The sequence below is a fragment of the Lathamus discolor genome, chromosome 3 (genome assembly GCF_037157495.1).
Source record: "Lathamus discolor isolate bLatDis1 chromosome 3, bLatDis1.hap1, whole genome shotgun sequence".
NCBI lineage: Eukaryota > Metazoa > Chordata > Aves > Psittaciformes > Psittacidae > Lathamus > Lathamus discolor.
In genome coordinates this window covers 87,392,394-87,416,826 of record NC_088886.1, presented here as the reverse complement: position 1 = coordinate 87,416,826, position 24,433 = coordinate 87,392,394, and the positions used below count along the sequence as shown (strand labels likewise).

The 24,433-nt window shown below is 40.0% G+C and overlaps 1 protein-coding gene and 2 long non-coding RNA genes across 5 annotated transcripts in view; 1 reads left to right on the top strand and 2 right to left on the bottom strand.

Annotated features, from left to right (window-relative positions):
• The window catches only part of OLA1 (Obg like ATPase 1), a 101,291-nt gene extending 95,652 nt beyond the window's left edge, over positions 1–5,639 (bottom strand). Inside the window, exons 1-3 of the mRNA XM_065670340.1 lie at positions 5,536–5,639; positions 5,165–5,265; positions 3,190–3,333 (exon numbers count right to left, since the gene is read on the bottom strand). Coding sequence (XP_065526412.1) covers positions 3,190–3,333; positions 5,165–5,265 — 245 coding nt within the window. The 5' untranslated portion in view covers positions 5,536–5,639. The remainder of the gene's footprint in view (positions 1–3,189; positions 3,334–5,164; positions 5,266–5,535) is intronic.
• A 48-nt stretch (positions 5,640–5,687) lies between these two features.
• On the top strand, positions 5,688–16,224 carry LOC136009897 (uncharacterized). The gene is made up of 2 exons (XR_010610694.1): positions 5,688–7,610; positions 14,131–16,224. It is a non-coding gene; the product is annotated as an uncharacterized LOC136009897 (long non-coding RNA).
• LOC136009896 (uncharacterized) lies at positions 7,739–17,047 on the bottom strand. Of its 3 annotated transcripts, none has more exons than XR_010610691.1 (4): positions 16,999–17,047; positions 16,686–16,904; positions 13,753–13,794; positions 7,739–8,014 (listed from the first exon to the last, which is right to left on the bottom strand). It is a non-coding gene; the product is annotated as an uncharacterized LOC136009896 (long non-coding RNA). The 3 variants fall into 3 exon arrangements; XR_010610692.1 differs by having other exon boundaries at positions 7,739–8,011; XR_010610693.1 differs by lacking the exon at positions 7,739–8,014 and adding an exon at positions 11,789–12,655.
• Between the last annotated feature and the right edge of the window lie 7,386 nt (positions 17,048–24,433).

The window sequence follows — 24,433 nt, the reverse complement described above, 5'->3', positions numbered from 1 at the left end:
ATTTCTTTACATGAACTACACACACAGTTCTTGTCTTGTGTAAGAAACCCATCACTTCTAAACACAAAAAGGTCCATTAAAATACTAATGTCAAGAGATCAATCAGTTTTAGCTTTCAAATGCCCGTTTTCAAAGCAGGAGCTACCTGCTGAGATGAAGAACCTCTCTTTTCCATTTTAGAATTAGTAGAGCTCATCCTCTGCTACCTACTTAAGATCCATAGATTGGGGTGGGAGGGACAAAAAAAGCAACAAACTACACCTTTCTGCTTTAGCTCCCGCTGAAGTTAATCAGTCCAAAGCAAATACTTTTTCCAGCTACTGAACTGTAACTAATTCAATCATTAACCTGTCAAACCTTGCCTAAAAAGTAGGGACAACAAAATAAGAACCCAACACTCCCCTTTCTGAAAAAGCTACACAACATAACAAACATGAGTTTTCACGGAACATTGTATGAATTTAAAACAAACAAATCAGCTACTTACATAAAGTTTAAAGACCTTAAAATAACAAGCATTCAGAATTATTTTTAAAACATTAAAGTCTGTCTGGTTTGGGGTGTTGTTTTTTTTAATATCTACAGTTTCATTTCACACCAGAAAGTGAGCAATAAGCAGCATTAAAGCTCAAGGAAATTTGCTCATCTAATTCATTTGACAGCAAAATAGCAGTTTTTACAGGAAGTTTTTGCAGCCCAACTTCTGTGTGCGGCCTGATCACTGAACTTATTTATTGTTAACAGTCATATACATCATCCACTGCTGCAGAAAGAAAAAAAACCACAGGTTATCAGTTCTGGCAGCATACCTTAGTTTATTAAGTACAGCTTTACCTTGACGTAATAGTCTCCAAAATTGTTGCCTGCATGATTTCATTTACAAACATTTACATTTCCAATTAAGTAATACCACTCAGCTTTAGCACGGGCTAGCAAGTAGCGGCACACCAGCCTCATCCAAGCTGATGCTTCCTTCTTTCAGGGATAGGAATAGATCTTCAAGCAACAAGCCGTACCCAAAGAGCCTAACTCTTCCTCCAGTGGCAGAACAGCTGCAACCTCACACTAGCAATATTTCCAGCAGAAGAGTCTGTCTCTCTGTAGCAGCAGCAATCTCAGCTCAGTGTGACAGACAGCGACAGCAAGTCCAACCCTGTCCCACTCTTCCTTTCCCTCACTCACAGCAGGCATCAAGGCAAAATCACTGGCCTGTCATACACTGTTTTAATTAAGACAAAATCCCCCCTCTTTTTTTTCCCCACCTCCCAACAATTACTGCAGTTATGTGATGACTAAGTGTAACATATGCAAAATAAAAACCTGAATGCTTTAGACTTTAAAAAACAAATTCTTGAGGCTAGACAAGAGTCTAATTTAAAGAGGACTCACTGTTTATAAAACATTCTGCATGCACAGATGGATTATGTCTACTAATCCATACAAGTAGAAAATTAACACAGAACGTATTACATAAAGATGAAGAACAAAATCAAGACTATACAAGAGAAATTAAGGAATTGTATGTAATTTAAATTCAGTTGTAGATCTTCACGACCATAGCCTTCTTTTCCCGAGTTAGTCTCAAACAGAGCAGCACAAACAGTCCAAGAACAGTTACATCAGTCTACTGTGCTACTGAATTATCACTGCCTTATTAACTGTTCCAGTGAAATATATGCAGCATATGTGAACTCATGAGCTGTAACTACTCACTAATCCCCACATCCATGGATTTTAAGTAAAAAACACTCTTAAAAATGCCAAAAGACTATTCAAATGAAAGCTGATTATCCAGGTTATTATCCAATTTCATTAATATTTTAATGTATTAATTTTTATTATTAAATATATCCATTTCCATCAATATTTACAGGTGGCTTTTTTCAGGGGCGAGGAGAGGAGGGCAGAGTTTGCAAGTCAGAGAATACACACAGGTATGCACTCCTTGTAAGGAGAGATGGCCAAAGGCAGGATGAGGGGAGAAATCATAATCTCTTTGTCACTTCAACAGTTAATTTAGAAGTAGCCAATCATAGCTAAGTGAAAAGAAAACGAGACTACTGACCTGACCAAAGCAGCAATAACACTACTATTCAGAACAAATTTATCAACCAAACTTGAAAGTCACACCATTACCTCTGCACAGCCAACAGCCAGAAAGTTTTGTCTCAAATTCAGTAGAGTTTTGGTTTATGATGCATATGGTAACAAGTACACTTAATATTCCCTTGAGCAGGAAAAACGACGTAACATCTTGTAACAATCCACCTAACCAGACAGTTCCATATTAATGCATATTTCAGTATCTAAGAAGTACACAGCAATTAGAGAAAGAAGCAACCTGTTTGGACCTGAAAATTAAGCACAAACGGTTTGTGACTAATCAATCTTCTGTAATTGTGGGCGTGAGCTCGCTTTAAAACTGAGGCTTTGAACAAAGAGTGCATGCTAATTTGCCCTACGATTTATGTACATTCACTTTATTCAAGATCCCTTTGCAAGTAACTGAAAACTGAAATTAACAAGTCAAACACTTATTTAACTTTGTTTTCTGAAAACACCTTAATGCTGTTAAAGCAAGAATCCAGTTCCCACACTGAATATATATAGTAGATTACAGTAACAATCTATAACAAAAATTCATCAATGTGACAAAATTAATACAATCCTAGAATAAGGAACCATTGTAGTAATACCCCCAAATATACCAGATAACAAATAGCACAGCCTATAAAAAGACCAGGGGAAAAAAGGCTGTTCACAAGGCTTACTGTAAAAAGACTGAGAGCACAGGTATGTTGATAGGTATTTGTTTGGCTGCCTACAGCACATGCAATATTCTGAATGACACAAAATACAGGGTAGAAACTTTACAAATGAGTGAGCTCATGACACATGAGGTATGTCCACTACTGTTCATTTTCCAAATCTCTTCAGAAGATCCTCCAAGTCACTTGGGAGCCACCAGCTTCAAAGACAGGTACACCAAGCACCAAATGGTGTTGAGCAACAATTACCAGCAGCTTGCCTTCTCGTTCTCATACGTATATATTGCAAGAATGTAATTTCACATTCTAAAACATATGTCCACAAAAGCTTAAAGACATTGCATTAAAATCCTATGAAAACCCCGTGTTCAGTAACACTATTTCAGCTTAACTGCAAAAAAAGATGAAGAATTTGAGTTACCTTGGAGGTTTGTGATACTGGCATAGGAAGTCAAATCTGTCATCTGGCACAGGTACTCGACTCTCATTGGGGTCAATAGTACAGAAAGGAAAATTTTCTGCTGCCGCTTGACTCTTTGTTAACACATTGAAAAACGTCGATTTCCTACAAACGAAATACACACGTTCTTAAAGAAGTTCAGATTAGAATTACTTAAAAGGGCTGTACAGAAACGCATCTTATTCCAACTCAAAAGCAACACTGAATTTTCTCTGTACATCAACAACAGTGACCACCACCCTGATTGTTGTACGGGACACTTTCAAATACACATATGGAGTGCCCCACTGAAACACACTGACACCTACCTCTTCCCTGCCCTTGAAAATTACCGTAAGTAAAGATATTACACGCCAGTTAGCAAAGAAGTTTTCAGTCACAAGCAAAGCACAGCTGTACTAGCCACTACTCATTTTCCTCAAGCACAAAGTGAGGAATGGATAAGGATGCTTGAAACTTGTTCTGAACAAACTGGTTTTGCAAAGACTCACAAGCCCTTTCCCCAAATATATTGTTTCTTCAGATTTATTTATGTATTAACATAATTTCAGTATCTAAGCAATAGAAGTCAACAATCAAGAGAGAAAAAAGAGGCAGAGAAAGCAAATCACAACAATTAATCAATTACAAGTAATCTTCCGTGCGTATGAAAAGATGCAGTTCTACCTTAGCAAACATTTTTCGTCCTCGTTAAACATCAGTGGCAAAAAATGCAAGTGGTATCAAGGGAAAAGAGAACATTTCCACTTAAACCAAGTGGCTGATTATTTTGCTAGTTAGCATTTATTTAACCAAAAGAGAGCAACTTGAGTTCTTGTTAAAAGAAAGTTCTTAACTCCTGAATCTTCTACTGTAAGTATTCTGGCGTTTTGTGGTGGGTTTTTTTAGATCCACAGAACTTCTCAGGCCTGGGGGGAGGAAAAAAAAAACCTGACAGTTGCCTTGCATGCAGCCAACATGTTCAAAAGTCAGTCACAGCCTTCTTTGAAAGTTACATCATAACATAACTGCAAATGCTCTTTTTCCCTATTGATATGTTACATATACAATGTTACTGCGAATTATTTCCTTTCTGGTGTGCAGCTTACCTACACGCCCAAAAATAAAATAAATGATAATGAAAAGGAAGCAGCACTCATGGCACTGAGACACGCTCAAAGACTTTTCCTCTAACTTTTTAAAATATTTCAAATTTGAGACTGCTGACAACTTCTTTCAGTAAATGTGACACACAAACTAACACCAACAGTTCACACAGGTATTCTCCAGGTAATTCATCTTTAAATGCCTTAAGTATGGGTTCTTTGAGGAGCTATAACAACCGCAGATGAGAAGTGTGACAGAGAGATTCATCTTGCATCATCTCTCCTAAACTGTAACAACTTTTTATACAACTTTTTCCATTGCTCTGAAGACGTTTCAAGAATGTAAGTCCTCTTCACTGCTAATGACACTTACAGTATCGTTTACCGCGTCCTGTACACACCACCCTCTCCAAAAAAACCCCCTACAACAGAAGTGGAATTTGTATACACAGGTATGTGTGCATCTGCATTTGCATAAAAACTTGTGTTACACACACACTACAAAGTGAAGAAGTGCAAAAGATGTAGGATTTTACAAAAGTCAGCAACTGCCAATACTTTTCTTCAATTCTATAGTACTACCTCGTCCGGACTTACACATACCAGCCTCACACTACCTGTTTTATATCTCTCCACCTATACGCAGTTCAAGCCGAATATGTAGGTCTGTCGCGCAGCAATCAGACGTGCGCTGTATGCCCCATCGCTTCCACACACAGACACCTCTCTTCACCCAGGAACTGTGCCAGGTCTCTCTTTCTGGAGCAGGCACAAGCTTGGGGAGAGCGGGGAGCCCCGGCCTGCTCCTCCGCCCGCAGCCAGCCCCAAGCCCAGCGCTCCCCATCACCTACCCGACATTAGGCAGCCCGACGATCCCGATCTTCAGGGACGTCCCAAACCTGCCGATGATGGGGTGCGATTTAACCCCGTCGCCTCCCTTTTTCGGGGGCATCTGAAAGCACAGAACGGGAGCACGCTTAGGCCGTACCGCAGCCCCGGGTCCCGCCGCGCACTCTCCCCCTACCCCCCCACCCCGCTCCTCCCGGCACACCCGGAGCCTCCGCCTCGAAAAGGCCGAGAAGAAACACCCGGCCCGCGCTGCCAGCCGGAGCCGCGGCTGCTCCGCGGGGCCCGCAAGCGCCGCAGTCCGCGGCCGACGGCTCCCGCACCGCCCGGCCCGCGGGGCAGGGGCAGGGGCAGGCGCGGGCTGTGCGGGGCTCACCTCAGCGGGCCGAGCCGGGCTGCGCGGCCCCCGCCCCGCAGCAGGAAGAGGCACGCGCGGCCCCTCCGCACGCGGAACACGCCGGCGGAACAGGCGGGGCCGAGCCCGCCCATTGGCCGGGAGCCGCGCGAGGGGAAAGGTCGCCGCAGGAGGGCGGCGCTGGCAGCCGGCCGCCATGCGAGGCCCGCGGGCGGGCACGGCGGCGGGTCGCTGTGCGGAGGCCGCTGGGCACCCCGAGCTTCCTCCCTAGAAGCGGCAGCTGGCCTCCCGTCCTCCACCCCCCTTCCCAGAAATCAGCGAGGCGCAGAGCCGTGCCTTTGGGAAGAAGGGCCACGTGTGGAACGGCTGGAAGAAAGGTGGTGGGGCAAGAAAACAGCAAAGCGGGCCTGCGACGTACAGCAGTGTCTGGGGAACACATGCAGAAAAGAAGCATCTGGGCACGGTTCCTCACCCTCTCACGCCCTAGGAGCAGGACAAGGCCTTCGCTGGCTGCATTCTCCCCAGGCTGTGGGTAACAAAACGCAGCTTTACTTTTCTAACCTTTTGGGGTTGTTCTGTAGCCCTTTCTCTGAGGGATGGTTCCCTCGCAGTTCCGTGTCAGGCACACAGTGTGGAAACAAGCCACAAAGAGGCTATGCAGGCTTAACTCTGCAGCTCTAGTGCGTGGCACAATGAGCCATTAGGGGGTTTTCCCCATAACATCTTGTAAGAGTCACTAGCAACCCGCTGTCAGGACTCACAGCTGCTTCACAAAACTGAGTATTTGCATCACTTCTACACAGGAAACTGGAATGTAAGGAAAAGCCATTTAATTTCCCAAGCCCAGTGGCTCAGAGCTGGAGGCAAGAGCAGAACCCCTGGACAGTTGCTGCAAATGAGGAGTCCAACCTCCACTTCCAGAAGAGGAGCACTAAACCCTGCCGTGGGTGTTCTGTCCAGCAGTATCCATCAAAATGGGCAGGAGGAAGTAAAGGGATCTGCAAGAGCTTACAATTATCTGCACACAGGGGCTCCACTAAACCTGTAAATAGGAATTTAGTGTAATGAGAGATCGTTATTATAAACTGCACTTTTGCTGCTTCAGCATTGGCTCTACAAAGTCAATTTTGCTGTCCCTTAGCAGTGCAGGAATGCAAAGTTTGTTCAGTCCCCAGATGCAAAGCTAGATTTGACCCTCAGGTCAGTTCTGGTTAGAAGTGATTGGTTTCAGAAGTCAGTATTTCTAGGAGGCATTAGGCAGAAGCATGTACACTTAGGGCTATGCTCATAGTTCTCAGAATGTAGGGTTTTTTTCCATTTGCTGTTTCAAAGAAACAAGTATATAATTTAGTCTGTAAGCAAAATGAAGGTAATTTTGTCCCTGCCCATGGCAGGGGTGTTGGAACTAGATGATACTAAGATCCTTTCCAACCCTAACTATTCTATTCTATAATTCTAACCAACTATAAGAGCCATTAAGATCACCAATTCCCATGCATAGCATTATTTTAATTATATAATATGTACAGAAAAAGATACTTTAAATTAATATGAGTCAGTAATGATTACATCTCATCTACGTTCCATGTCTCGGTCTATTTTCTCTTTTGTCATAGATCTGTGCCAATGTTATCTTCAGAAACTATCAAGAATTAATTGTAATTAATTGCATGTGCAGTATCCTTTTGTGAGTCTTTTATTTTAACTGACAAAGAATTCCTTTTCCACCTAACTTCATCTAAGTTCTATAGAAAGAATTTGCAAAAGATAAATAAATAAGTCTTCATCAAGAAAACAACAATTCTCTCAACCTAAATTGGCCCTGTCAAAATACGTGATGCTGTTATTTAGGATGTCCTTCTCTACAGGCTTTTTTAGTGAACATGAACTTCAAAAGCTTTCTGAGATTATTATGGCTTGCAAGGAGACTGAACAAGAACCTGTACCCTTGTGGAAAAAATAACATAAATGAAAGGGAAACATCAAGGCACAAAGAGTAACGCTGTTCACTGCCAAGTGGAGACGTGGGCTCACATTTCCTTGTCTTCTGTTTGCTGCCCCAACAATCCTGCACCAGAGTGGGAAGCTCTGGAAAGGTGAGATACCCAGCAGCCTGAGAAGTGCCCTGAGCATCCGTGTGCTCTTTGGATTAAAAGGAGCGCTGGTGGTTAGGCACATTACTAGATTCTTGTTTGTGCTTATCTAGAGGCTTGTAAAGATTGTGTGTGGTCAAGAGGAGCCCATTGTAAACACATTGGGATTTATTTATAACAATTCATGTGGCAATTGCATAAACAGTAATCATCCTCTTAAAAGGATGATCAGGGACTAAAATAGAGAATTCAAGAAGAAAACATGAAACATTTAGGATCTATGAAAAAACAGTTGTGGAATGTTACAGATGTCAGACCGGGACTCTTCAAAAAATTAAAGACGTTTTTCCAACTCAGGCTCCGCTTCTCTGAACCATTAAAGACAGGCACCATCAAGTGTTTGCCTGCTAGGAAAATTGAAGGAGAGAAGGCAGTAAAAACTGTTCTTATAGCATGTCCTATTTTAAGTCCATAAGATAAAATTCTCAAAACTTGAAAAACACCAGAGCAAAGGAGTCAAGGTGAGAGTATCATCAGATTATATATCATCTCTGTCACAATAAAAGGAATATAATCTTGAGCATTTAAAAAAAATACCAAAAAAAACCTTTTTTTTTTTTTCTAAGAAAGGACATTTTTACTAAGACTAATTTGGAATTATATACAAAAAATTTTGTTACAAATTAATGGTTTTTTTCTGTGACATGAGGTTTTTTTACAACAATTTGGTTGAGGAAAAGAATACAGTATCTGCTAAGAGCTTTTCTATTGGTATAGTGATAGTGACAGCAAGTACGGCCAGTTCTTGTTGGTAGCATGCTTATATGGTCTTTCTACCATCTTAAAAGCTAACGTTAGACATTTAAAAGGGAAAAAAGTAACATCAGCCAACTAATTCAGATTGAAATGTAATTATTCAGTGGTTGAATAAAGCTAATGGATTACCACACTGAACATTCAGAGTATCGACAATAACCAAAAATATTTACAAATAGCTGCAGAGCAGCCCTTGCATCCTTCACATCCCTAAATCACAAGCTTCAGTAACCAAAATTAGTTTCCTTTTCAGGAATGGAAGAAACACATCTTAGTTTTCCATCCTTCTAAAGTTCAAGACAGCCCACTTTTATCCATATTCATCTTGAAATAGGCTTATGTGAGACCATTTCACAGCAGCAATAAGGAGTGGATTTGCCTAGCTCTGTTGAAAAGACCAGAGTTCCTGAAAGTCTATTTTGGGGGAGCTTTTCCATTTACTACATTGATCTCTGTATCTAATTTACTGGTAGCACAGCCACTTCACTAAGTACAGATATAGGACTTTAAAGCATTTGATTCCTTCAGCTAGAAGTCATTTCTTAACAATGTAAGACTTCATCTTACATGCTTTTGATTTCAAGTTGCTTTTAGAGTCATGGTTTGCCTTACTTGGTTGAATGTGCCTATCCAAGTATGTCATAATGGCAAAACCCTAATTTTAAACTGGCATACGTAGTTTAAATCATTATACTCTTAACTGTATTACATTCAGAATGTGCTTTATAAGTTTAATGGAAAAAAACATCTAGAGAGCAACCATCTCAATGTCAACTCTCCAACACAGAAATAGCGCACAAATACAGCTTATTGTACAGCTGGAACACGTGCAGAAGTCAAACAGCCCTGGAGCAACTCCACCTGATTAAAAACAATGTTTAAGGGAGAGCAATAAAACAAACACTTTGTGGTTTGTGCCACCAACATACTCTTTGCTTTTTGCTGCTCAGAACATGTATTTACTGCAAAGTCACTGTTAACTGCAAAAATAAGTGGTTTTGTAGAACTCAGAGAATAAAGACAGAGCCCCTGATCCTTGCTGTGACCAGGCAACGCTCAGTGCAACCCAGGGGGTGAGAAGAACACAGCTGCTTTTGCACACCACCACTCCTGAATTGCCTGGGTCTGTGCCACTTGGAGAGAACTGGATTCCTCCCGGTAATACAGTCTTTCTAAAAAGAAACACTGTTCAAGGGCACGGTCCAAACTAAATGCTGTTCATTGAGTTGTGTGGAGTTTAAAGGTACTTATCACCCAGCTGAACTGTGCTTTAATACGATATTCTTAAACATTATGTTTTGTAGGGTTCTATAGGGTTTGTTCTTTTAACTGTGGATTCATTCAGTTTTATAGATAATCTAACCTTTTACTGTTCTTTATACGCTTAAATTTATACTATGTGGTTCATATTCACTCATTTTCACATTTTTGTATTGTGCTAACTATCCTTGTTAAAACAATGGTTTCCCTTCCCCCCTAAAAAAAAGCTAACACAATACATTTAAGAAGGAGAAAAAAATAATATTAACCAACTAATATTGTTAAAATATAGTTAGTCAGTGGTAAAGAATGGTGACAGGTTGTTAATGATGTTTGTACTGCTCCAAAGTCAGTCAGAATTGCTGTGGAGGTATAAAGCAGCTCTCACCCCTTTCTGCAGTATCCCAGACTCTGGCAGTCTAGAAGCACATAATGCAGAACGGTCTTGATCTGCCACATATTGATAATGTTTCTAGATCATGAATCTGGAAATTTTAGCCCAATTTCATAACTTTAACATGGACAACATCACTAACACTCAGCATAATGCATACTGAGATTATCATAACAGGAATAGTGAAAGACATTAACCCACTGAAAAGGAGCAAAAGCCAAGGAGAGAGAGGTACTATAGTAGGAGAAATTACGTAGGAATTAATGAAATTTCAGTTCAAAAATGACAGGTCTACTTTGAACTTTTCAGTAGCCTAGCAAATGACAGCGCAAAAGAAAGTACCAATCTAAAATAAAAATAGGTTTATGATTACTACTAATAAAAACAGAAAATTGTCTTAAATGGGGACTGATTACGGAGTGGGCAACACGAGGCTTTTTCTAAGCTTCAAAGATGCAAGGACCATCCTAGCATGACCACTGGCTGTTGTTGGTTTGGGCTTTTTTCTCCAAAGGAAACCCTAAGGACTGTTAGAAGAGAAGAAATGGTAGTGGTCTAAGAAAAATCATAGGTTTAATTTTATTTAGCACTGGGGATGGCAGCACTGAAGGGTGAATTAAGATGCTTGACAGTTGAACAAGTATGAGAAAGGAACATGAGTGTAAAATAGATCTTGTACCTTGAAGGGTATTATTAAACATGGAAGGAGATGGTCTAATCTACAAGTAGGGAGACTTCTGTCCCTGAATTCAGGCTGTAATTCTCTTAATTCTCTACTTGGAAAAAGCTCAGCAGCTCAGCAAAGCTGCACTCAACACCAGTATTTTCCCCATAATTTACTTACAAGGTTGTGCCTAACTTTCTGATCCAAATTGTGCAGTACTCTCTGTGCAATACTCTCTGTACTCAAGTGTTAAAGGGCCAATGCAACTGAATACAAAGCTGTGTTTAGCCATCATCTACCCATTGTATCCCATGCCATGTTTTCCCAAAATGAGAATTAAATTCATGTCAGTAATAGGAAGAGTTCACTGCCCCACCCTGCTAGTGCTGGGATGGAGGATGCACTCAGCAGGACAGAACTGGCACACCAGGAATGCTCAGTGACCAGCCAACAGCCTGAGAACACCTCTGCAGAGGGGTTCTGGAAGGACTGTGAAATCCTATTACCAGACACCAGGAAATTACTCACCAAGTGGTAAAGCTTACTGCCATTGTGTTATGAAATAAAACACAATCATAGAAGTCCCATTGCCTCATAATCCTAATATTTTTGTGGGTGCAACCAAAGTATGACGTAAGAGGATGGATGCTTGAATACAGGTTTCACCAGTATGGATTTCAGAACTCAAATTCCACACAGGGATTTTCAGGCGCTATGGGTTGCCAATAGGTAGTTCCTGTGCCCCTGAAGAAACACAAGAGCATGGCCTACCACAAATAATTATTCTTCTGCAAATCTAATCCACATCTACACATACATTTTATATACCAGTCTCCCTTTTAAACCAAAATTTGGCTTACAGAGTATTTTTATTTTTCTCAATAGCTTTACTTAGGTTACTATGCCCTTACTACAAAGTAAAAGAAAGGTTAGTGTATTTGCAGTCAGCACAACGTGAACACTGAAGACTACAGCTGAGAAGCCATGGCAAGGCACCAGAATAACATCAGTGACCTGCTACAAAAGGAAGAAAACACATGGGCCACTCTTCAGTCAGATGCAGAACCTTTAACAGTTTAATTTGTTACATGAGTGAAACAGATCAACTGATTGTATCTCTGCAACACTGAAATTTTGCCTGTCACAAGGAATTCTGATAGGGAAGAGTGATCAGGAAGGGTACTCACTCACTTGCTCTGCTTTCTCACTAAGCAAGATCTTCCATTTGACATGCCAGCTACAATTTACAGGACTCCTGACAACATCATCTGAGAAATTACACATTTGTGTTGGTCTTTTTTAGAAATCAGGTTCTTAAAGTGTGACCCCTTGTTTCTAACCACAGGCTATGTGATGGGGAGTGAATACAGTTGTCAGCCAGTGGGGCAGAAATTCTTAATGTCAAGAACCTAAGAATCTCTGAAAGCTCCATAGCGTGTAGTCATGGGTGTCTAATACGAGTGGGTAGCTTAAGTAATTTGGGAAGAAAAGTTTATTTCCTGCCTGCGCAGAGCTGACTGCCAATGTATAGCATATGTGTATTCTTTTTTTCAGTTCAAGGTGGGGAACAGTGTGCCCTTGCACATTATGTGAACTTAAAGTAGAATGTATTACTAAGGACTTGAAGCACCTAGCTCTCTTACACTGCTTGAAAAAAATCAGACTGGTACCTGAAGATACACAAGATCCTTTTAAGCCATTTATCGATTGTTGGATATCAGAAAATACCCGTTGCTTACTTTCCTGACTATCTCGTCTAAAAAGCATTGTTTTAAAATAAATGTGCACTGCTAATTAATATTTCTGTGGTTCTCTTTTAAGATTTATGTTGTGATTGTTTATCACACTTCCCATAACAACGTCCTTTGTGAATTCTGTTCATTTTCCTGAAGGTCTCATGATCCAACCTCCAACCTATTTAAAAGAAAACGTGTGCCATTTTGTACTCGTGGTCGTTTGGAGTTCTATTTCAGCTTCATTAATATTGATGCAACTTGTCTCTCCACTCCTTCTCAGCAGATACTTTGAAATTAATCTTCAGCATTTGCTGTGATTTGTTTCTGTTTTGTGCTTCAGCCCCGAGTCCAGCTCTTCTCTAGTTAATTTTGTTTTCTTTCTTTTTAACCGCTTGCTATGACCGTTCTACTACTTGTGCCACTGTGGTGTGTCAGCCCTTTATGGGATCCCTGTTTCGTCTCTGCCTTTCACTGTGATTTTCCATCATTATGGGCCTCTTGAATAAAAATGTAGCCCTTGTTTCTGACAAAGTCCATGTTCCTTTTCTTTCTGTGTGATTTTCCATCATTACAGTTCTTAAATTTCTTGAATAATGATATATACTATGAACAAATGGATGGAGCAGTAATGGCTTCATCAGTGTTTTCTAAAATATATCTGCAGCTTTTAGAGCATACAGTGCTACAGCAGAGCCTGTGCCATGTTTGTAAAAGCATGATTTTAGAAGTGTATTTTGTAGCCTATTGATGACTGTGCCACTCTGTATTAATAATTTGCCTTCTTTCTAATGTTACCTACTTCTCAGGATAGTGGTTTCAAAATGATGTCGATGTTGAAATATTAGCACTGCACATCTTTGAATAAAATGATGAAAACGTAATCACTTTGTGATGTTTACAGCAATACCACTGTTACGGAAATAACAGGATTCCTATTAGGCCTTTTCCACCCAGGATATATTCATAGGTTTCAGAACCATTACTAAAATAAGTCAAGGTTCTAATTTGAAGCAGCAAAACATAATAAGCAAGTAATCAAAATAAATGCTTTAAAAATCTATCTGCAAAAAAGTGATAAATGAAAAGTTGTAACTAATTAGTACTGAGCTACATTTGCCTTATGTCAAATACATGATGGAAACCAAAGGTGTGAAAATATTTAGAATTAAATTCTCAGTGAGCAATGTTAATTTGCCAATTTGAACAATGGAAGTCTTGAATATGTCATAAATTAGGGTAAAAATAGGGATCAAAATATGATAAAATATTTCCTACCTTATTTGATAGCAGTGACACAGTAACTTGGTCCACAGAGACCTTCAGTGATTGTAAAGGGAGAAAGAAGTTAATTACAAAACACTAACCAAGTATATCAACAACATTAGCTTTACTTTTTGTTATTATTTCTTCCCCCCCCCCATCTTCTGTTTGATGTTAGTTAGTATTTCATTTGGGATGACAGATGAAAAGCTCAAATGTCTCAAGAATCTGGAGTGACTGCAGAAGTGAACCACTGTTTCCAAAAACGTTTGTAATGATATTTACAATTAGCTACAGTCTTTCCCACCAATATAAAGGGGTCTTTTGCTTTTAATTAAGAGGAAAAAAAAAACTGGTCCTTATGTGCCCTGTTCTCTTTCATTCAAATTACAGGTTTCCAAATTCCTTGAAGCTCTCCTTGAGGGGAGTCTCCCGGGCTGGAAACACTGCCCTCTTCCCACCAGGGCAGCTGGTGGCCTGGAGCAAGCAAGCCACCTGCAGAACCCCAGCCAGGCACTCAGCAGGAGTAGCAGCCACACAGTACGTGAGCAAGAAGAGCAAAGCAGGTTTGGTAATGGCTGCCAGGATCAGCCAAAAGTCCAGTAACTGCCAGGAAAGCTCACAGCAACAAAGCAGGTCTGCGGTCAAGCCAGGCCGCCAAGTAAAAACAGGTTGAAGACTGGATCACAAGCCTTCACAAAAGGTCACAGAAGTAGGAGCGGGCACACCTACCACCTCGCACCTGAGGGTATATGAGCACAGACAACAAGCCCTCAGCAAGATGCTCTCTCACAGCTCTACTGACAGCACCCCAGCCCCAGGTCACACACACACTGCATGGCACCAGAGCTGCCCTGAGCACAGGCAGGAGGAAGAGGTTGCAGTGCCTTCATGCTTCACTTGGGCTTCACCCAAGCAGCTTTCAGTAACTGATGCTCCTTACTTTGGTGCCTTGACTTAGCCTGAAACATACAACTGAGAATGTTTATATATCCCTTTCAGTTTATATTCCAAAGAATCAGTGACTGTTTAATAGCATTTGTATTAATGATTTCTTCTTACTACTTTCCCTTACAATGCGAGCTTGTGCCTCAGTGACAATAATTTAGCTGCACTGCTGGTTCAGTGAAAAGCCTTGGGAAGATCGCTAATTTATGATATATATCTGCCAAGTGATGATCCCACTCCAATTGTCTTCCCTCGCAGTGTTTTGTAGGTTGGGATGTGTAGGTAGGTGGCCAAGTTTGACTAGCTGTGTTATGTTAGTTCAGTAACAGTGAAGAGTTATTATTTTGGGCTAATGCTAAAGCATAACTACTGTATGGCCTCATACACATCTGAAATTTTTACAGCTTCCAAAAAAGAAATATACACAGTCACTTACAGGGCTGTGTCCAATCATTCTAATGAGAAGATAGAGATTGTTTTGCAGCACAAAGTGGGGGAAGACTTAATAGAATCAGTCACAGTTTTAGTAGTGCCTTTGCTTCAATACCCAGTTTATGTCAATTTGTAAGCAATTTTCTTAAGTGGATGGTTGAGAACAATATTACTGTTTTTTATCTTCCAGGTAAGTGTATTTCTCTTTCCATTTTAGCCGAGATAAGTTATGAAGTCGCTTCTCAAATGCAAGTTTCAGTCCATCATTGAATAATAACTTGAATGATTGTCCCTCTTTTCTTAACCCTTGGATTAGAAACATAATTGAACAGTCTGAATCTGCAAGTTTCAGTCTTAATCATTCTTCATTTTGTCAGAGAAGTACTGACAAAACTAGTATTTGACCACTGTCCCTAGCAATCTCAATACATATTTCAGCCATAAAGTTATAAAAGGTTTCAAATGTATGTAAGAAAGATGTTTAACTCTGGGATACTGGGGATAGACTCTTCATTAGGGACTGTAGTGATAGGACAAGGGGTAACAGGTTAGAACTTAAACCAGGGGAAGTTTAGATTGGATATAAGGAAGAAATTCTTTACTGTGAGGATGGTGAGGCACTGGAATGGGTTGCCCAGGGAGGCTGCGAGTGCTCCATGCCTGACAGTGTTCAAGGCCAGGTTGGACAGAGCCTTGGGTGGGATGGTTTAGTGTGAGGTGTCCCTGCCCATGGCAGGGGGGTTGGAACTAGATGATCTTGAGGTCCTTTCCAACCCTAACTATTCTATGGTTCTAACTCAGCAGCTTGAGGGATGAAACTACATGATTAAGTTCTTGATTATGTTACACAAATAGCCAAGCAAAGCCATGCCTTGTTTTCAAAATCAAATTATAATTAAAATACATAGAAGAGGAAAAGGCTCACAGTATAAGAAACTGCAGTTAAAATTAAGAAAATAAGTGATTCAGAATTCTGCCTCAATAGCCACTATACTTCAGAATAAACACAGGAGCTCACACATTCGTTGCTTATTTCACTGGCTAAAACTGGAAATCCAGATGACTTCACAACAGAATCTTAAATAAATTTAACCGTTTTCACTGCAATTGTCCGTGATACTTTTCATGTTGGCTAGCGCTTTCTACACGATCCCAGCAGAAACACAGGCTACTTTTAAAGGCATTCAGCAATCCCGCAAGATTTCAAGTCCTTGGAAACCCACCCCAATGCAAATCTCAGTACACTTACCAACTCACAGCATTTTCTTGTAGGAAACTGGTGATGATATTCTGCCTACGTCTTCTGCATATTTCTGAGCTGTTAGCACATGGCAACACAGAAGGTCTCCTATGAGCTCACTTTCAGCCTCATGTGTCATATGTTAAAGAGGATTAGCAACAGCAACATTTGCAAACTCATCTATCTGCAAGGCAGAGTAAGAACTCCTCACGACTGAGGCCAAAAGTGATCTCAAGTTTCTCCTGTTATTTCTTCAGTCATTTCTGGGGGTCTTTTGCTCAGCACTTGGCGTATCAGTGGAATTAGAGGATACTGAAATACTATTTACCTCAGAATTCTTTTGAGCTTAAGATCCCACATCTCTGGAGAGGTGTACTGTCAAGCACAAAATGCCTAAGAACAGCATTCAGTCAGGAAAGAGACGATGGTCACTAGTGCCAGTATTCATCTCATTACTGTGATAACACAAGGAGCTAGATGACTTCCTCAGCATTGAGCCTGAAGTTGTCTGCTGTCAGATCATCAGCTGTGCTAGCCACAAAGTTACCTGTAAGGGCCAGATTCAGTAAAGCACAAAAAAAAACCCAAAACATTGCTTGCATAGATGATACACAAATCTCAGGCACCTACTCACTCAGCACCTGGAAATACAAATGACAGAACAGCCCTAATGCAGTCTCCACTTCTCAAAACTGGGAGAGGAGTAAGGCAACTAAGCACCTGAACTGGTCTTTTATACCCATGTTTCACTTAGCACTTGCTTGAATTCCTTCTGCCCAGCTGAGAAGCATCAAGCTGTTTTAGAAACACCCAAGCAAGGGCTTTTGGGAAACAGCCAAGCTCAAGGACTCTTTGGCACCCTCAGAGCTTAGGAAAGAAAATCTAGAAATCTTCTGTAGTGTTTCAAGAAGCTACAAGATGAGTTAAAGCCATTAATTGCATAATCACAAGTGGTGTTCTGTGGATTAACTTCGTTTCTCAGCCATTTTTCACAGACCTCTTTAGAAATAATCCAAAGGTCCCAGCGGTCCATGAATCACAGTCACTGCCTGGGAGATGCTATGTCCAAGAGTGTGAACAAATGTAATCATTACATGTAAAAACTAAATATTTTCTGGTTTGTTGGCTTGTTTGTTGGGGTTTTCTTTCTTCCTCAAGAGGTCAATTTCAGATCAATATTATCTAGTACTCAACATAGTATTATAGGAAGTAGTTTTACTTCTCCTGTTTTCTCTACTGAAAGTCAAATAAATGTGTATCAATGTTTGACCATCACAGAACTCAAAAATCCCTTTGACTTGAAAATAATAACAATGTGCAGCATTTTGGAGGGGGAAAAGGTAAACCAATGACTTGATTTTTGCATCGCTATGGAGAGCTGATAACTTCTCTTCACAAATTTCAGCCTTCAGTAAATTTATAACTATGCCTGGCTGCAGCTACAAGTGGGATGCAGAAGCTGCAGGGTACTGAAGCCACTCCCATAACATTTAAGCCAGGGTGTACATCAAACTAGGAGATTCATAGTAATCCCCTGCTATTAGACATACTTTTCCTGAAAGTGTGAGTTCCCCTATCAGCTGCTCAGGAGGGGACCCCATTTACCCTGCAAGCTTCCTGAAGTGGTCCGAGGCATGCAAAATGTTTAAATTTGGGGAGAACCACACCAGTGCTATCTCCAGAGTACAAAACATGACCTGGTTTTTTTAATTGCTCACAAAACAAGACACGTTCAAAGCGACACGCATGCAAATAGCTTCACTTGAACTTGCTTAGAGCCAGCTCTGTAACTCACACATCGTAAGAAGGATTTGGTTCTGAAACCTCGTCAGCTAAGTCAACAATCCATCAGGTGAAAAACTGATGCTCCAGTATCTCGGAGCCCAGCCTTCTTGGAAAGAAGACATTATATAACAAAGACAAGGCCACCTCAGGTTTTGGTTGGTTTTCTCTTACCTGACAAAGAGCCCACTGGTAAAAAGGATTTTGTCAGCAGCTTCAGTACTGCAGCTTTATATTCCTGAAATTCCTGGAGACTACAACAGTTAAGCATTTTCAAAACACTTAATATCTTAAGGCTCTAAGGTGTTTCTCCCTTTTTCAGTATGTACCTTTCAGCATTATTGACTGGAGAAATATCAGCCTGCTTAATTTTTAAATGTGACATTGTGATAGACTGGGAGCCGTGGTGGGTATCTGCACCTACAGAATGAGAATTCACCCAGGGAAAGCACCTGGGGAAAAAAACCTCATGATTTAAAAAGCCCTAAATTTTATGACAAGGCTTTCGTTTATTATTTACATTTTGGTTTCACATCTAGCTTCAACTCTTCTGAAAGAGATTAAATGAAGACTATTTTTCATTTTTATACCAACAACTGCAAAGTAATCCTTGAGATTTAATAATACCGATCCACAATAAAACAATTTGCAAGTGTGGGCTAGATAAAATTCGCATGACTTGCTGAATGAGCTCGTTTCTTTGCATTTTTAACAGTCACGGCTATGTTGGTCTGAGGACAGAATCACTTTAGAGTCAATGTTGACTTCAGATAGCAGTGCAGTCCTGAAAGCATATTCCTATAGTAACCACTACCCATCACTAATGGAGAGCCGCATTTGGAAGGCTTTTCTTCAGACTGATAGTTCAAATGTGAACGCAGGTTATGAGTTTTTCCCATTGCACATATCTCTGTGGCTACATATTACCTCCAGTCATTACTAAAAATAATAATAATATTGAAATCAATGGGAATTACTGGTACATGGCATTTTCTTACTGTTACATCTGGACAGTTGCAGCATTGCACTGGCACGTTAAATGGCAACATGCATATTCACAAGGTTAATGTATTCACAGCAAATAGATAAAAAGTTTGCATTTTGCTTCCATCACAGGAAAAACTAATAAAATTGAGAAATCAATGTTTTGGATTTTTTTTTTCCCTTGGCTTGTCCAAAAACAGAAATTGAAGTTACAAGTTTTTTTGTTTTGGAATTGAAAAGCTATATATGCAACTGAGCGGTAGGCACATGACACCAAAGTTGGGTAGGCCTTTTCTCCTTTCCATTTAATAAAATAAATACTTGTTTGCAAACATCAGATCTCATCCTAGAGCTAATATATACAGCTAATATATAATTACTATGAGATTAGATGTGATCCTAATCTACTAGCTAGCAATTAGGGTATAAATGAAGTGGGATTTTTAAATTAACCCTCCTGTGTAGGCCAGTTCAGTATCTCTTAAGATCAGCCCAAGTCCTTTCATTGGCAAGACTCCACGTGTAGTAGTATTTTACTTCTTCCTGAGACAGAGTAAAACTTCTTTTGGCAGAGTAAAGCTGCTTTTATGAGTAAAGTTTCAACATTTGAGAAGATTGTGAGACTATACAGGAATTTAACTATGGTCAAAGGTCCTGAGGCCCCGTGATTTCAGTGTCAGCATTCTCTTCCAGATGGTTATACTCAACTATTTTTCCTGAGTTACCTTAGTATTATTCATATCCTACATATATTAAATAATTTGGCTAATATCCCTAAACTGTTCTCTGCTGGGAAGCCAGTGTTAACCAGATCCAGGGTTCTCAGATTCATACACAATGTGGTCATTTGAAGAACAAAGCAATGGTAACCAGAACTCCCTCCACTGCTGAAGGAGCATCCTCTCAAACCACAAAGTTGGAGGAAAAGTTTTGGCGCAAGTAGAGACAACAGTTTAATATATTCCTAAAGAATTGTTTAATTGGCTTTGCATAACTATTTCCCTCCTGCTCAGATATTGGTATGTCCCCATTCCTATTCTCCTAACCATGTGGAACACATACTCTTCTGCCACATGTTAGATTTCATACTTTATATTATTTAAATACAACGGGACTGTGTGTTATTAATCAAAATCTAAATATTTTGGAGCTGTTTGTTAAACAGTTTTCTAGCATCAAAACCTTACAAAATCACAGTCTGAGACACTCTGCTGCCTTGAAGCTCTCTTCAGAGAACACTTCAAAGAGGGAGTCTTTTGTAGAGGTCACTTAACTGTATTCAACCCTACAAATGCAATGAAACATTTTTTGCATTTTAAAAGCTAGAAAGAAAAAACGCTATGCAATTGTTTTGAATTGTTGGACTATTGAAAAAGTCATGTTAAAGTAGTTAAGTTCCATGATGAGACTTGTCTTATAACTTCTGACATACATAAGCTATAAAGCATGCCTATCATTAATTTCAGAGAGAGCTTCGGATACCTACACTGAATTGAACTGTCACAGCTGATGTAATTGTTAATCAAGATTATAGACCCTGCTCAGAAGTTCAAATAGTGCCCATTTCAGAAGTCCCCTCACTAGTTATGAGTGCTAGAGCAAGCTACAATAACTGGTCACACCAGAGAGAGCAGAGTATGAAAGCTCTTTTTGTTTAAAGCTTGTCTTCTCAGTCCTAGTTGCAGCAGAGTGGCATCAGTGCAAGAGATTTTAGTTATTAATAAATCTAATGCATCTCATCAGCATCTTTAACATGCCCATACGACCAATACGGGGCAGAAAAAAGGAGTATGTAGTACTTGTCACTTGATTTCAAAACTCTGGTTTTGTTGCTTGTATGAAATGATCTCAGACTGAGTAACCTCACTGCAGCAAATAAAATGTAGCAGACAGTTGTGTGGATGAACATTCTTGACATTACCAATCAAACTGCAGGCATCTGTAGTACCACTTCCACCTTTTTATATCAAGTGATGTGTGATCAAGAGTGTTAGATCAGCCCCGACACAGCTCTGTTGCTAAGTCAGGAAGAAAGACTCCAGCAGACAGCCTAATGCTGGACCTGCTGCATTCTTAAAAGTGGAATTAGTATTCTTAAAAGTGGAACTAACATCCTTAAAAGCAGAAATACATCAATGTATGTATTATAGCACAATCAGTGTATGCTTTTAAATACACCGAAATGTGGGGGAAATTAATGTACTTGCAGAAATATATTCATGTACATATTAGAAATCTGAACAACACAGGAAAAAATTGCTATCTAATCTGAATTTTAAACAGAGCAAGAGGATTTGTGATGCTGTTTACAACACTGCTGTTTTCAGGTTCACTGGAATGTTTGATACTTTCACAAACTAAACTGAAGATTCGATCTTGTAGCAGTAAGCTCACTGAAGCCTTATGACCAGATAACCACTTCATTTTACAATGTCATTTTTACTTGTGCGAATCTGGAATATCCTCTCTGGAATTAATTTAAACTACTCTTGTGAATGCAGATTTAAGGAAAAAGAGAATGGAAATGAAAGCACGTTGTTTAACAACTCGTTCTACTTTTAAAGGTTTTAAAATATTCTTTTTAGCTACTACAAAGAAAACATGGGCACGCATGCACACACCTGGACGTACACACTTGCACACCTTCCCTAGGAAAGTAGCAAGCCAGTGCTGGCTGCTAGGCATTTTCGTCCAAGTAATCAACATAGAAATAACATACAGTTCATTTCATTTCTCCTCTGAGAAATTTTAGATAACAACGCTTAAACAATCCATGGAACCGTTTCTTGTTCTGTGTTAACAGCATAAAAGAAATAATAAAACAACTTACACTAAAACATGGTTCTAGTTGATTATAGAATTATAAAAAGCTGATTATAAAATAAGCCTTGCAAAAATAAATAGTTTTGTTCCTGCTTCCAAAAACAAGATGGTATTAGCAGAAAAACTACTAAATATAATAATCTGGACATGTTTGCTACTGTCAAGTTTGTGCAAGGCTTGGAAGAGTGATTATTTCGTAGTCATGCAGATTACTTGAACCCAAAATAAAATTGCCAGTGTTTCTGGGGCAGCATCAGTGTTTAAATCGCTTAAGATTTAAGTCCCTTTCTTTCATTTTCTTCCAATTGTTTTTATAGTAACTTCTGTTTGATTGTGATAAACCAGTCTCATCTACAGCATTTACCTTAAGAGTTTAGCAAAATACACACTGTAGAATACGGAAAAAAACCTGGCCTCCTGAAGCATTTGTACCTCCTTTCTTCCTCCTTCTCCTTTGTTTTTATTGTTGTTGTTGTTGTTATACATATGACCCTAAGGTCTATCTCTTGGCATTTGGTACACTACCACTATGTTAAAGGAGAATCTATGGTTCGGTCTGATGTAGTTTTTCAGGGGTGGAACACTTTCTGCTGACAGGTATCAAACACCTTGTCTGGCAAATGATCATTTCCACATCCCATCCTAACTGATATTTACTCTTTGGGGCTACAAAAAAAACCACAGCATGTTTTAAATTGGCCTTATCAAACAAAACCTCTGCCAGATTTGTGAGTGGCTTGTGACAGCAGGAGACATCAGCACTGGCCTCCCCAACAGAAGTCACTGCAGTTAATGGAAGCTATTATGGAAGAATTCTGGTAAGATCTTTTTTTTTTTTTTTTTAAACAGCTAAAAAAAAAAATTAAAAGGAAAATATGTTGTTATGGTAACAGCTATTTGAAAAATACTGTAACAAAAGGCAACCAAATATCAAACGACCAAGCTGCTACTTCAACTATTTGGTTTTCTTTTTCAGCAGTTTATTTACAGAGATCCCCTCCCTCTTCCTCATGCAGCCACAAGTGTGATTGGACATGCTCAGGTAGAACGCCATCTGCAAACAGTCTGTGTTCAAGCAGTTTCAGTCTGGAAGCTGCAAAACTCCAGATACCACAGATATTTACACAATACTAGCACATCCAGTGTTACACGGGCTGAGTCCCTCCCTCACCTTTTGTAGCGTTCCCAGCCTGCACTTCTGGCACAAAGAGGTGTTCTTCCTGCATGCTGTTCCTTCATGGGATACGAGTAGTCTCTTTGCAGGTACCACGGCTACTCCCTGGAAAAATGCACTATCACATCCCTGTGGTCTGGGAAGCAACACATCCCAGCTGCTGCGAAAACAAGGTTCCAAAAGAGTTTTGGGAGTTAAAACAATACACAGCAACACGCCTTTCCAAAGCCTGACCCTGGATTTTGCACTTTACAGCTTTTCAGAACATTTTCTCTGAATGAGTGCAAGTTTCTACATGCACTGACTTCAACGTCTTACTTCAAATAGGAGGAGCAGGTAGTCCTCACTCAGATAAAGCTTCTGTTGAAGTTAGTGCATAGCAACTTGGGTAACGGCTGAAAGGTCTGGCTACTTCATTTTACATCCTGATGTACGTACAGTGGTAGTGTGAAAAAGCTGGAGGACACTGCCAGCGCTTCCTTTTAGGCCTGTACTTTCATCTGTCACAATTACAAAGAAACAGACAAACAGCACACAATTCCATTGTACTTGTCTCAGGCTGAGCAAACCTAGGAGCTTTGCTAAATTTCCTCCAAACTGCATAACGGGGGATGAAGTGACACTGAGTAAGTACTGCACGAGAATTGTGAACCTCCTATTTCTTAACACTGAAGTGACATTTTAGATAGATACGTAAACTTGCACCTTGTTTCACTGCTTTCGATCCCGCTGAGGTGTCTAACAGTCTGTATTTAGAGACAGTCTCATTTGAAGGAGAGTAACTGATGGGGTTTATCTAACAGGATTATGAACGGGGAGCAGGGCAATAGAGATGCTGCCTTCTAGGTGCTTTGCTGTAACTGGGAATTTTGTAGCTGTGTTGTTTTCTCAATAGACAAATGTTTGTTAGCGTCAACATTAACAATTAGTCATGTTCATGAGCAATAAAAGCCATGAGAAATAATGGCAGCAGAAACCCACAATGGCTTGTTTTGTGCTGCTTTGCAAAAGAGGAGGTGAGCTATCTGTTCTCTGCAATCCTCCAAATTCAGCACCAATGTGCTATGTAGGTCCTGCCAGCACTCGTAAGTATACATGGGACCGCTTCTGGAAACTGAATGCAAATGATGGTATTTTCTAACCCACCCAAAATCCCTTGAGCATTTCAGACATTCTAGTCAAAGTGATTCTTTAATGCGGGACCTACTTACCACATTTGTTTTACCTTAGAAAATGCTGTATAGGTTGTTTATGTTTGGAAAAGTCAGTGGAGAGGGATTTCTGTAAGTGTTCTGAAAGAAAGCTTGCACCGT